The sequence below is a fragment of the Pleurodeles waltl genome, chromosome 11, assembly GCF_031143425.1.
Source record: "Pleurodeles waltl isolate 20211129_DDA chromosome 11, aPleWal1.hap1.20221129, whole genome shotgun sequence".
Taxonomy (NCBI): Eukaryota; Metazoa; Chordata; class Amphibia; order Caudata; family Salamandridae; genus Pleurodeles; species Pleurodeles waltl.
The window spans coordinates 932,369,457-932,382,583 of NC_090450.1; the positions used below are offsets into that span (position 1 = coordinate 932,369,457).

Below are 13,127 nucleotides of genomic sequence, written 5' to 3' on the forward strand. Positions count from 1 at the left end.
AACATGATCAGAAGGTCTTTATGACTGTTCATCCAGTGATTTTGAGCTCTGTTTAAGATGGCTTGAAAGTCCTTGCTCTTCTGAATAAGAAGACCTTTTCAGCTCTGAAGATGGTAGTTTTTTTGGGCCCAAGAATACAGCTGGTTGTTTCGGATCCGAAGCAGGGCGTCGAGGCTTCGACTCTGAGGAGTGAGGATGCTTACTTGAGTCGGATGTTGAACTTTTGATGGACTTACTCGACTCCGATATCGATGAAGGAATGGCCTTTTGCAATGCCAAACCCGAAGGTCGGTCAATGAGAGTCTTTTTTCGGGTTGAACCATGGCTCTCTTGCAGAGGTGTACCCAGGGCCTTTGAGGACTTTTTATAAGTGTGCATAGGGGCAGACGTACTCACGTGCTGACCAGCAGTGATAGGCCTATCTTCTTCCGATTCTTCTTCGGAGTCAGTGTCTCTGATGGAAACTGCCATCTGCGCCTGTTCTTCCTCCATGGTGTTGAGATGTTCTGTACTCTTCAACGCCATTACCAGTCTTCTGGCTCTCTAATCATGCAGGGTCTTTTTGGATCGAAACGATCGACAGGCCCGAGTCAGGCGCACACGCCCAGAAGGGCAACATTTTGTTTTTGACTGTACTATTGGTTCGAGGCTAGGTGGAAAACGTGATGGAAACAATACCGACGATCCAGGAAGTTTTCTAAAGTTTCTGATTCAAAATCGCGGAGCGAGAGGAAACCAGTTCGAACCAGACAGCGGAAAGAAAACAATCTAACTACGGAGTCGATGCCCATGCGCAGTATGACCGAGAGGAGGAGTCACTCGATCCCGTACCCCATACCACTCTACGATAGTTTATTCGCCTATATGACACTGTATGCAACTCTTTGTATACCACTGCATCCCACTTTACTCTGACTATACTCCCCTGTACACCACTCCACTCTATGCCATTGTACACTAACACTGATGCCAATCCACTCTACAACATTGCACTGTGCAACACTCCACAAAAATCAACTAGACTGTATGCCACTCTACTCTAGTCTACATCACGTTCCAATACTGTATGACACCCCAATACACACAACTGTACAAAATGGTACTCCAATTTATGACACTTTACTCAACTGTCTGCTACGCCACGCACTCTACTCTACTGCACTCTACTACACCATAGTCTGGCACACTCCACTCTAACACTTTGCACCACTCTACAGTACCACACTCCAGTGTACTCCACTCTATTCCACTCTACTACACTTTATCACACTCTACGCCATCGTACTATACTCCCCTCTACAGGGATTGCAGAATTATTAGGCAAATGAGTATTTTGACCACATCATCCTCTTTATGCATGTTGTCTTACTCCAAGCTGTATAGGCTCGAAAGCCTACTTCCAATTAAGCATATTAGGTGATGTGCATCTCTGTAATGAGAAGGGGTGTGGTCTAATGACATCAACACCCTATATCAGGTGTGCATAATTATTAGGCAACTTCCTTTCCTTTGGCAAAATGGGTCAAAAGAAGGACTTGACAGGCTCCGAAAAGTAAAAAAAGTGAGATATCTTGCAGAGGGATGCAGCACTCTTAAAATTGCAAAGCTTCTGAAGCGTGATCATCGAACAATCAAGCGTTTCATTCAAAATAGTCAACAGGGTCGCAAGAAGCGTGTGGAAAAACCAAGGCGCAAAATAACTGCCCATGAACTGAGAAAAGTCAAGCGTGCAGCTGCCACGATGCCACTTGCCACCAGTTTGGCCATATTTCAGAGCTGCAACATCACTGGAGTGCCCAAAAGCACAAGGTGTGCAATACTCAGAGACATGGCCAAGGCAAGAAAGGCTGAAAGACGACCACCACTGAACAAGACACACAAGCTGAAACGTCAAGACTGGGCCAATAAATATCTCAAGACTGATTTTTCTAAGGTTTTATGGACTGATGAAATGAGAGTGAGTCTTGATGGGCCAGATGGATGGGCCCGTGGCTGGATTGGTAAAGCTCCAGTCCGACTCAGACGCCAGCAAGGTGGAGGTGGAGTACTGGTTTGGGCTGGTATCATCAAAGATGAGCTTGTGGGGCCTTTTCGGGTTGAGGATGGAGTCAAGCTCAACTCCCAGTCCTACTGCCAGTTCTTGGAAGACACCTTCTTCAAGCAGTGGTACAGGAAGAAGTCTGCATCCTTCAAGAAAAACATGATTTTCATGCAGGACAATGCTCCATCACACGCGTCCAAGTACTCCACAGCGTGGCTGGCAAGAAAGGGTATAAAAGAAATAAATCTAATGACATGGCCTCCTTGTTCACCTGATCTGAACCCCATTGAGAACCTGTGGTCCATCATCAAATGTGAGATTTACAAGGAGGGAAAACAGTACACCTCTCTGAACAGTGTCTGGGAGGCTGTGGTTGCTGCTGCACGCAATGTTGATGGTGAACAGATCAAAACACTGACAGAATCCATGGATGGCAGGCTTTTGAGTGTCCTTGCAAAGAAAGGTGGCTATATTGGTCACTGATTTGTTTTTGTTTTGTTTTTGAATGTCAGAAATGTATATTTGTGAATGTTGAGATGTTATATTGGTTTCACTGGTAATAATAAATAATTGAAATGGGTATATATTTTTTTTTTGTTAAGTTGCCTAATAATTATGCACAGTAATAGTCACCTGCACACACAGATATCCCCCTAACATAGCTAAAACTAAAAACAAACTAAAAACTACTTCCAACAATATTCAGCTTTGATATTAATGAGTTTTTTGGGTTCATTGAGAACATGGTTTTTGTTCAATAATAAAATTAATCCTCAAAAATACAACTTGCCTAATAATTCTGCACTCCCTGTATGCTGCACCATCTGACACTTTAATCTTCTGTATACAACTCTACTCTACAACACTGCACTTCACTCTATGCTCTGCTATTCTACGCCACTATACTACACTGTATGGCACTTAGGGAAACGCCACTCAACTTCTCTCTACGATACGGTACTCCACTATATGACAAGGCACTTCACCCTATGACGCTCCTCTGTACTCTATGACACGCCACTGGAAGATAATTCACTCCATGACACTCTGCTTCACCCTACTCCACCCTTGACAGTCAACAACACCCTAATCTACTACATATTAGTGGCAGTCGCCTTTGGCGCCATTTGATAAATCTTCACAAAATTTTCCAAATAAAGTGGTCCCGAGAATCTTGTTGTACATGAGAAGTTGCGGGGTGTTTCATCAAGCGGAAGCCGAGAAAAGGGGGATGGTCAAAAAAGTCTGTTTCCCATTATAATTCCCATGGGGATTTTGAACATGACTACAGCCTAACCTGCTGGACGGAATTCCACCAAATGTGGCAGAAAGATAGCATTTGGTCCAGAAAGAAGCCTTTCTGTTGTTTAGTGTAAATCTGTTTAGTAGTTTTTGAGATATTAAAAGAAAACTAAATATAGATATCTAGAGGCGCAAAGGGGTCGCAAATAATAATGAGCTCATGCAGGGAAATGCAAAGCTCTGATTGTCTGCCTAGACTTCAACCAGGTAAATGTCGGCAGCCATCTTGGAACTCTACTTCAATGGAGTCCCAGAAAAAAATGTCAAAAAATAAGAAAAGGGGCTAGGGTGGGGACGCCCTGACCCCCCTTAGCTGTGGTGCTGTGGTCCCAGAGGAACACCCCTCAGGGCAAAAAAGCATTTTTTTTTTATGTTTAGCACAAATTTGCAGTGGATCTGCGTATTTGCGGGAAAAAAAACAAAAAACAAGCACCGGGGGCAAGTTATACTTACCTTAGGCACGAGTTATAGTTACTTGAGCTAACTCATTATAGCAGGTGAACTTATATGGATTTGTAAGTTTAAAATGTGAGCCTAACTATAATGTCCCTGTAACCTTTAGTTTTTTAAGTGAATATATTCTCTCTCGCACACACATGCGTTTTTTTTTTTTTACTTATCTATACTTTGGTGCAATTAGACCAATTTTCACGAAATTCTCCCCAAAAAAGGGTCCTACTGTGTCTTATTGTGCATGTTAAGTTTTAGGGTGATTCCTCAAGCAGGGGTTGAGAAAAAGGTTGGTGCAAAAAAAGCGTGTTTCCCATGTTAATTTCCACAGAGATTTTGAACACAACTACAGCCCGAACCACCAAATTTATCAGAAAGCTAGCAGAAAATGAGTTTTTTTGTGATTTGGTGTAAATCTGTCCAGTAGTTCCAGAGATATTAAAGGGAAAAGAAATATAGATATATAGGAACGCGGAGGCTCTGGGGATCCTAGAGATCTTCTGCTGAGATCCGATTGGCTGCCAACACTTCAATCAGGAAGTGTTGTCAGCCATTCTGGGACTACTGGGTTTGCTATAACTCGAGCCCTTGCCATGCACAGTTTTCTAATCAATAATTTTACTGCAAATGTTACAGTGATATTATTAATTAATGATGTCATAGAAAATGTCATGAGTGATGTAATATCTGGGGTAATTAGCAGTGCATGGCTAGGGGGTGAGTTATAATTACCTTAGGGCACAAGTTTAGTTACTTGAAGCAAATCTAACTAGAATAGCTGAATTTCTATAGTTTTCTGCATGTAAACACTGAACCAAACTATAACCTTTGGTTTTAGTGAATTCCTAAGATTTTTTTTATTCTATTTCCTAAATATAACTTTCCTGTAACATTTGTTTTTTTCAGTGAAAAAAAAAAAAGAATAGGTAAGTGTTGTCTGTTTTGCAGGTACGCTGCAACTGTGGTTAAGTGTAAGTCAATGGAAGCGTAAGTCAATGGAAGTGTAGGCAAAGCCTAGTGTAGGTGCAGAAGGTAGCAAGCAATCTCCTGCACAAAAAACTTAAAGGAGTCTAACTCTTTACATATAGTGTTGCATGAACCCTTTTCATTTAGCTGTGTGACAGGCATGAGCAGTGGGTTATGTACCTCTCTCAGGATAAGCATGCATTCCTCTGGAGATTTTACACAGCCAAATTCCCAAAACTCAGGTGCCAGATCGCAACGTTCAGCTGTAATCTGGGTGTCTAAACTGACCGTGATGCTGAGTGAGAAGGTCTGGCCTGAATGACAGTATCTTGTGGTGACTAACAGACATTTCTAGGAGCATTGCATACCTGGGTTGTTTTGCCCAGGTTCGTACTACTAGGATAAGGGTCATGGATACCTGCCTCAATTCCCTAACTGCATATGAGATGAGGGGGAGAGATGGAAACACGTATGCAAATATCCCTGACCAGGTCCTCCACAGTAGTAGGTAAGCATTGCACACTGACTGTGGATGTGAATACCTGGAGAAGTTTTGAGATTATGCATTTTCAGGCAAACAGGTCTATGGACAGGGCCCCCCACCTTTGAAGGACTTGGGGGTGGAGTTCCCACTCATTCACTTGTTGGTGTGTCTTGCTGAACAAGTTCACAAAACTGTTCTCCACTACTGACAAATACTCTGCAACAGGTGAATGTTGTTGCTAGCTGACCAGTGTGAAATTTCATTAGTTAGCGTAGAGAGCTGGGGGTAGAGGGTTTTCCAAAGCTTCTGGATGGAATAAATCGCTGGCATGATGTCCATATTTTATCAGGATTGTCTTGCCACGAACAAGCTTGAAGAATGTTTTGAGGGCTAGTCTGATACTTAGTAGATCTATGTAGCTTATGTGACCCCTCTGGTGCTCAGGGTTCCAGGTGCCTTGGACAGTCATCTTGTAGTGGTAAACATCCCACCCTATGAGAGACACATCAATAGTGATGGTCACCGGTGGAAGGGGGTCTAGAAAGGGTCTGCTGAGCAACAGGTTATTGCTGTTTGACCAAAGCAGAGAGTACTGAGCCCTGGTCATTATGAACACTTGGTCCTTCCAATGCCCTTCGACTCGTGTCAATTGCCTCAAGAGGCACTCCTGGAGTGAACGTAACCAGGAGTATGGTAATATTGCGATGCATGAAGCATCACCCCTCAACAGTGTCATCAGAGTTCAACACTGACGGAATGGTGTGTCTAAAAACAGGCACCTATTGGAACGCAAACACCCGTTGTTTGTTGGGGTACGATTTCCCAGTCATCGGACTTACAACAGGGCCCATGATGGGCTGGAACTTGTGAAAATGAAGGTGCAAATTTCTGTCATGAATGGTGAAACTTAGGCTGTGAAGTAGGGACATGGCTGTCTGAGTGTGTGCTAGGCATTGATGTTTACTACTGCCCTTGATCAGCCAGTTGTCCAAGTATGGGAAGACATGTATGGCATTTCTTCACAGATGTGCTACTACTAACATTAGACAGAGGGCCCCCAATGGACTTTGAAATGTCTCTGTCCTGTTTGATTTATTTGATCATCTTTTCCATCTGGGAGGCTGAACAGATGGCCACCGTCTAATGGGACACTGAAGGGGTGCTGCTGCATCTCATGTCTGAACCATGAAACCCTGAGGTGGGCATTCCTGCAGAGGATAATGCTGGTGTCAATCCCGCTATCCCTGGTATCTGCTGCCTTTAGAGTGCAGCAGATATTCCTGCTGATAACAGTTTTACCCACACTAACTAGCTCTGGACGTTTTGTTTGGTGGGCCTCTACGATGTGCTTTTGCCAGCTCCTCTCGTTCCCCCCCTGTAGTGGCGATTGTACCTAGAAAGCAGACCCACAGAATTTACAAAGCACCACTGGGTGGCTGCACACAACTCTATGCGCTTTAGTGGCACATCAATGCACTTGGACTATCAGGTGGTAGGGAGGTTCCTGTTGCTTGTGCAGAAGCCCTCTTGCATGCAGCCTGGACAACTAAGGAATTGGGGCAATTTGCCGACAGCTACACATCAGATCATCTGAGGCCAGCTTATGCTTTTGTTTTTTGGTCCGACCCTGGAAATTGTAGGTGACTGACCTGAGCGACCCCTTCGGCACTGGAAGGTAATGTATGTTGCGTTCTGTCCTGGATAGAGTGTCTACCAAGAAGTTGTCTTCATCTTGCATTAGGTGCATCTTGACCTCATGGTGTTGTGCGGCCCACTGCATTACGTCATGAAAAGAGATTGTGTCGTTAGGTGGCAATGGTTTGGTAGGGCAAGGTCCGAAATTAGAATCCTCCCATGGGTCATTTTCCTCCTATGGCCTGAACGGCTCATCAAAGGGATCCTGTGGGGAACAGGGGCTCTCAAGATCAGAGTCAGTATCCTGTGGGTCGGCGGGAGGATAGTGTCAGGGTAGTGGTTCTTCTGTTCTGCACTGAGGACCTTCAACATTTTCTCGAAAGTCAGCCAAAAACAGCACACAGAGCACAGGCCAGTACTGCATGACTGCTTCCAAAGCAGAAAATGCAGCAGTTGCACGAGTTGCCTACTGGAAACGGTTGCTGACATGATAGGCATGGCTTAAAATAAGAGTAGTGCATCTTAAGCTAACCAGAAAGTGGAGAACACAGATCGAAAAGAGCAAACTGTTTATAGAAAAACAAGACTAGCATGCTACTGAGTGCAAAAGAGGTAGGTTGTAATTCAAGCCAGTAGGTGGAAAAAAAGGTGAACTGGCAAGGAAGAACACCCACTAGGAGAATGGGCATGCTTATGAGTGGCACACTCACCATGCAGGATGTTCAGTGTACAAAGACATACTATACAATAAAGCAAAGAAGTCCTCTACCTGACTTGCCCACAGGTGGGTTGTAAAAGTATCTACATTAAATGCACGACTAAACCTCAAAGAACGAGGTTCCAATAGCCCTCAATAAGGTAGATTTCATATTCCTCAAAGCATGCTGCGGTTTGTATTACATACATATTTAATTGTCAATACACCACTGTCAAATCATGCAATTAATTATCAATCAATAGTTCTGGTTTGATATTAAAGTATCACAGACACCAGAAAGAAATTGGGATGGCTCCACAGTCCAAAACAAAGGGGAATACAATAATCAACGAGTGTTCATTAATTAACAAATCTGCATATGTGTAAAATACATCTAAAATGTAGCATACCTGCACCAGTGAGGGCTGGCATATAGAAAATCTCAGTTCCAGGCTTTCCAATATCTGCGGAAAGAAAATAAAGTCTCACTATAGAAGCTTGAATAATAAGGGAATGACATGGGTGAGTAATCAGAAAAAAAGGATATAGTACATGCCTATGTACACTAAGGAATATTTCTCCCACTGGCCTTAAATAAGAAAGACACTGACTGAGGACTACAGGACTCTCCCACTCAAAGCATGTCGACCGTCTAACACTAGGCATATGGTGCAGTAAAATTTAGAACCTGGAATATGTCTTGTCACCAGGGACAGTGAGACTGCAGGGGTGTTGGGACGAACTTTCCAATAAAAAAAAAAAAGTATCAAAATCCACAAACTACCTTAAAGGGACTTAGGGAAAAAGAAACTATCTTTGGGGTCTTAGGGAAAAATAAACTATCTTTAGGGTCTTAGGGAAAAAGAAAGTGGAGGGAAAAGCAGGAGAGGGGGCGGCTCAGCCATTCTGGGCCCCTTATTACAAGGTTTGGATATTGTGAATTCACCCATATACATAGACAGGCTAACGGAGGAGAAGTTCAACAGAGCACACATCAATAACTCAAAATTCTGTTAATGGAAGGAATTTGGTAAAGGTTAGTTTCTTTACTGGAGAAAAGGTAGCGTTTCTAACAGTGACAGTATTGCATTGTTTTTCCTATAATGCCCTTAGATGATAATGCTCTTGTTTTAAATTTTACGAAGCCTTTGGAATGCATTTACTAAACCAGGTGTATTTGTTGCTGTCTTATGCGGAAGCATGGTTTGAAGAAAAACATAGCATGAGGGTGAAGTCACTCCAAAGTGTATGAATTGCAGTTTAAACATTTAAACCATCAGGGTAAGGACTAATGATAAGGGCTCTGTCTTTAGATCAGTAAATACAGATAAACAATTATCTATCTTCCAGTGTATACCACTAATGAGCTAGTTGAATCTGATCTCATAATACATTGATGCTCTGATGCTATGCAGACTTACACATTGTTTAAGGACTACTATAATCAATATTGTTTGGGATGGCATTTATTTGAAGCAAAAGGCTTTCTTACGGATAAGATTTATTGGCTGAAGTGGCCTAGATCCAAACATCTCTAGGTAGCAGCTACGGTGCTGATGCAAAAAGTTCTATTTTTAGAATCTTAGGATATAGTACATCAATGCACTGATCATACAACTAGTAAGGTTAAGTGAATTCGCCTGTGCTGCTAAAGAGCAATAATGACGCTTTATAATACTAGACCAGCAACAAGTTATAAATAAAATCTGTTTACATTCCACAGCGGTCATCAAGACTTTCCAAATTAGCCATTTCAATTGTTATCTAACCACCATTATAAAATTTAGGAAAAACATGGTACTCTAACCAACCTCTCAAGCAGAGTGCTCAAGAGGACCATTCTAGCTGGGATTCAAATTGTATCACTTTGTGTCAAATCTCTCCTATCATGGTGGCTGCTTTGAATTTACTCCAGGTTCAAACCCCCCACACACCCTCACTGCAACACTAAGCGGAGAAATAAATCCTATTTATTGCTGTGCCCAAAAGCCAATCCTGTATCCACTCCAAAATGTATCCAAGTCATTCAATGGCTTTTACTGCTACTGGGATGCTACTTCTGTAAAACACGCTCTGAATAAATGCAATTGATTTCTCATTAGGGGAAATAAAAAGCTACAGGATTATTAAGAGAGGCGGCAAAGGTAAGGTATTTTTAAGAATTGTGGTGCCACACAGTACCAATATCAACGGTGTATTTTGTGTTCTTCCCTCACTGTGTGGTCTGCATTATCCCCATCCAATTACTGCCAGATGAAAATAAACATGTAAAGTCTTACTATACTCGGGCTCACTCCTGCTGGTTGTACTAAGTTTTTTATTGATCTCCTGTTTCTTGGATTTAACCATAGCGGAGTTGCTCTCTGTCAGCTTACTGAAGAAGGCTGGAGGCTGAGTGCTGTTTCCCGGAGACTTGGAACCCATTCTGAACAGAGAGAGAAGAAGAAAATAAACAGAGGTAGACATTAGTGGGACAGAATTGAAAGACAATGTACTTTATATCATTCTATCCTGTTCGATTCCAATACCTTCCACAGTTTAATCGTCAAGCCATACAACCGATTAGGTCAACCTACCTTTATTCCAACATCAGGTTTGAGTCAATTCTTTCAACACTATTGCCATTCAACATGCAATTAGGGAGGGTGAGATTGAGGAAACTTACCTACAGGTTACATTGAGACTCAAATTAATGCTTTACTAGACAAAATGTGATCTTATCTGAAAAAGACTAAATGTTATGTTTTTATCTCCAATCAAAGAAATATGGATGGAAATATGAACAACGGATGGAAATAATGGTTTTAGATTAATAATCTATTCATACTGATTTGAGACACTTTATAATGGTTTGGAAAGTAGCTTGTAAAGTATTCAATTCCAGGAATTAAAAGGTTATCTTTCAGGGAATCAAGCAACCAGCTAATACATTAGATCAGCCCAAGATTTCTTACCCATTACCTAAATCAGTCCTCTCTAACACATCCCAGGAAAATGTCTAGAGTACGGCTAAAAAAACAACTGGAAAAGCATAATCATGCATGGTGATGTCTGTTCTTGCAAAGGCACTATATTGCAGCATGGTTATCAATTACATCTCAATATATTTTTATCTTACTTTTCTACATCGGATAGAGGCAGGCAGCACAGTCATAAGCCTAGTACGCTGCAAGGGCTGCAGCAACAAAGGGACAGAACTCCTTCTACAGTGAACAGGTACTATAATAAAGGAACATTAAGCACTACAGTGAAGATAGCAGCAGAGATGTTCATCTCTAGTATACGCCTTATTATCCCATGCTCCAGCATCAAGGCTATGCCACTTGTTTTACAACTCACCCTGCAGACAGCGAGAGAACAGATGGAGGAACAGCAAGCCCTGGGAAGACTTTGAGGCTTTCAAAGCTGCCACCAAATCCCTCCATCACCTCGTCAGAGTCACCAAGAAAGCCACCCGCAGGACAGAATCAGCGCCTCTGCTCACAACACCAAGGAGCTCTTCACCGTGGTCAAAGAGTTTGCCAAACCCCAATCAGAAATAGAAAGCAGCCCTCCATCTGAAGACCTCTGCAACAGGCTAGCCAACTTCTTCCACCAGAAAATAAGAGCCATATACGACGGCTTCGGATCCCAAGACCCTCCGAGCCCTACAACAGCCCCCAGATCTATCCCATCGAAAGACCACAGACCCTGCACCGCTGGACCACCCTGACCACAGACGAGACCCGCACCATCATGAGCAGCATCCACTCTGGAGCCCCTACAGACCCCTGTCCTCACCACATTTTCAACAAGGCCAACACATCCATTGCACCCGAGCTCCGACACACTCTTAACTGTTCCATAGAGACAACCACCTTCCCAGAGTACTTAAAGCATGCAGAGATCCATCCACTCTTGAAAAAAACCACGGCTGACCCCCTGGACCTCAAGATTTACTGCTGCCTTTCCCAGCCAAGGCCATCAAAAAGGCCATCAATGTTCAGCTCGTAAGAACATAAAGGACAACAACATCCTTGACACCTCTCAATCAGGATTTAGGAGCAATCACAGCACAGAGACAGCCCTCCTTGCAGCCACAGATGACATCCGATCACTCCTCGGCCATACAGTATGCCCTCATCCTACTGGACCTATGGGCCACCTCCAACACAATCTCACAGCGCACTCTCAGCTCCACGCAGCCGGCATCCACGGAAAGCCCCTTCAATGGATACGCTCCTTCCTATCTGGCAGAACACAAAGTCAGACTCTCACCTTACCTGTCAGAAACTATCGAGATCAGCTGCGGAGTTCCACAGGGCTCCTCCCTGAGCCCCACACTCTTCAATATCTTTTATGGCCCGCTCATATCTATCGTCGGGGACCACGGACTGAACATCGTCTCCTACGTCAATCCCGCTCATATCTATAGTCGGGGACCACGGACTGAACATCGTCTCCTACATCGATGATACAAAGCTGATCATCTCACTGACCGAAAACCCCACTACTGCCAAGAAGAATTTCCACAACGGGATGGAATCAGTCCCTGTCTGGATGAAAGACAGCTGCCTCAAGTTCAACTCTGACAAGACCGAGATCCTCATCCGGGGACCTTCCACATCAGCCTTGGATGATTCCTGGTGGCCATCGACCCTTGGCACCCCCACCCCAACCCTAACCCCAACAAACCACGCATGCAACCTTGGCTTCATCCTGGACTCATTGCTCACCGTGACCTGCCAAGCCAACTCAGTCGCATCCTCCTGCTTTCACAGACTCTGACTTCTCCAGAAGATCTACAAAAGGATCCCAAAGGACTGCAGCAAAACCGTAACCCATGCCCTTGTTACCAGCAGACTCAACTGTGGCAACACCCTCTAAGCCGGTACCACCCAGAAGAACCAGAAGAAACTACAGCACATCTAAAATGCCACCGCCAATCACTTAAGAGACCTCCACTGGCTTCATAACAAGAAAATAATTTACTTCAAGCTCCTTGTCCACGCTTACTAGGCCCTCCATGAACTAGGACCCGCCTACCTCAACCACCGCATCACCTTCTACTCACCCACCAGACCTCTCCGCTCAACAAGCACTAGCCGCCATACCCCGCATATAGAAGACCTCGGCTGGTGGAAGATCCTTTGCCTACCTCGCGGTGAAGAGCTGGAACACCCTGCATCTCAGGTAGTCACCATCACTACCTCAATTCAGGTAGGACCTTAAAACCTGGCTCTTCAACTTAAGCTCAGAGGACTAACAACCCCCTTAGTGCCGTGAGACCCTTACAGGTGAGTAATTGCGCTTTATAAACCCAGATTTTATTACATTCCAACATTCTACACCTTACCTGGTGGAAAGTACAAATAGGAAAATAGTCAATTCACCACGGTGCACACAGTTGTTAGTATGTCTGTCTATGGTTGGTTTGGAAACAAAAGCCAGAGAGCCTTCACCATGGCTGTTATGTATGTATCCTTGAGCATTCCTGATTTTTAGAATTTGGCCTCACTCCTATGTTTTTGGGTATAGCAGGAAGAAAAACAGCCATGGGGAAATGCACGTAG

At 43.7% G+C, this 13,127-nt stretch overlaps 1 protein-coding gene across 11 annotated transcripts in view; it reads right to left on the reverse strand.

Moving 5' to 3' along the window:
• Window positions 1-13,127, reverse strand: part of NCOR2 (nuclear receptor corepressor 2) — a 1,084,598-nt gene that overhangs the window by 77,815 nt on the left and 993,656 nt on the right. For 9 of the 11 annotated variants that reach the window (XM_069215021.1, XM_069215023.1, XM_069215022.1 and 6 more), the window contains 2 exons: window positions 9,855-10,000; window positions 7,986-8,039 (listed from right to left, as the gene is read on the reverse strand). In XM_069215021.1, coding sequence (XP_069071122.1) covers window positions 7,986-8,039; window positions 9,855-10,000 — 200 coding nt within the window. The remainder of the gene's footprint in view (window positions 1-7,985; window positions 8,040-9,854; window positions 10,001-13,127) is intronic. The other 2 variants (XM_069215028.1, XM_069215024.1) reach the window with 1 other exon arrangement.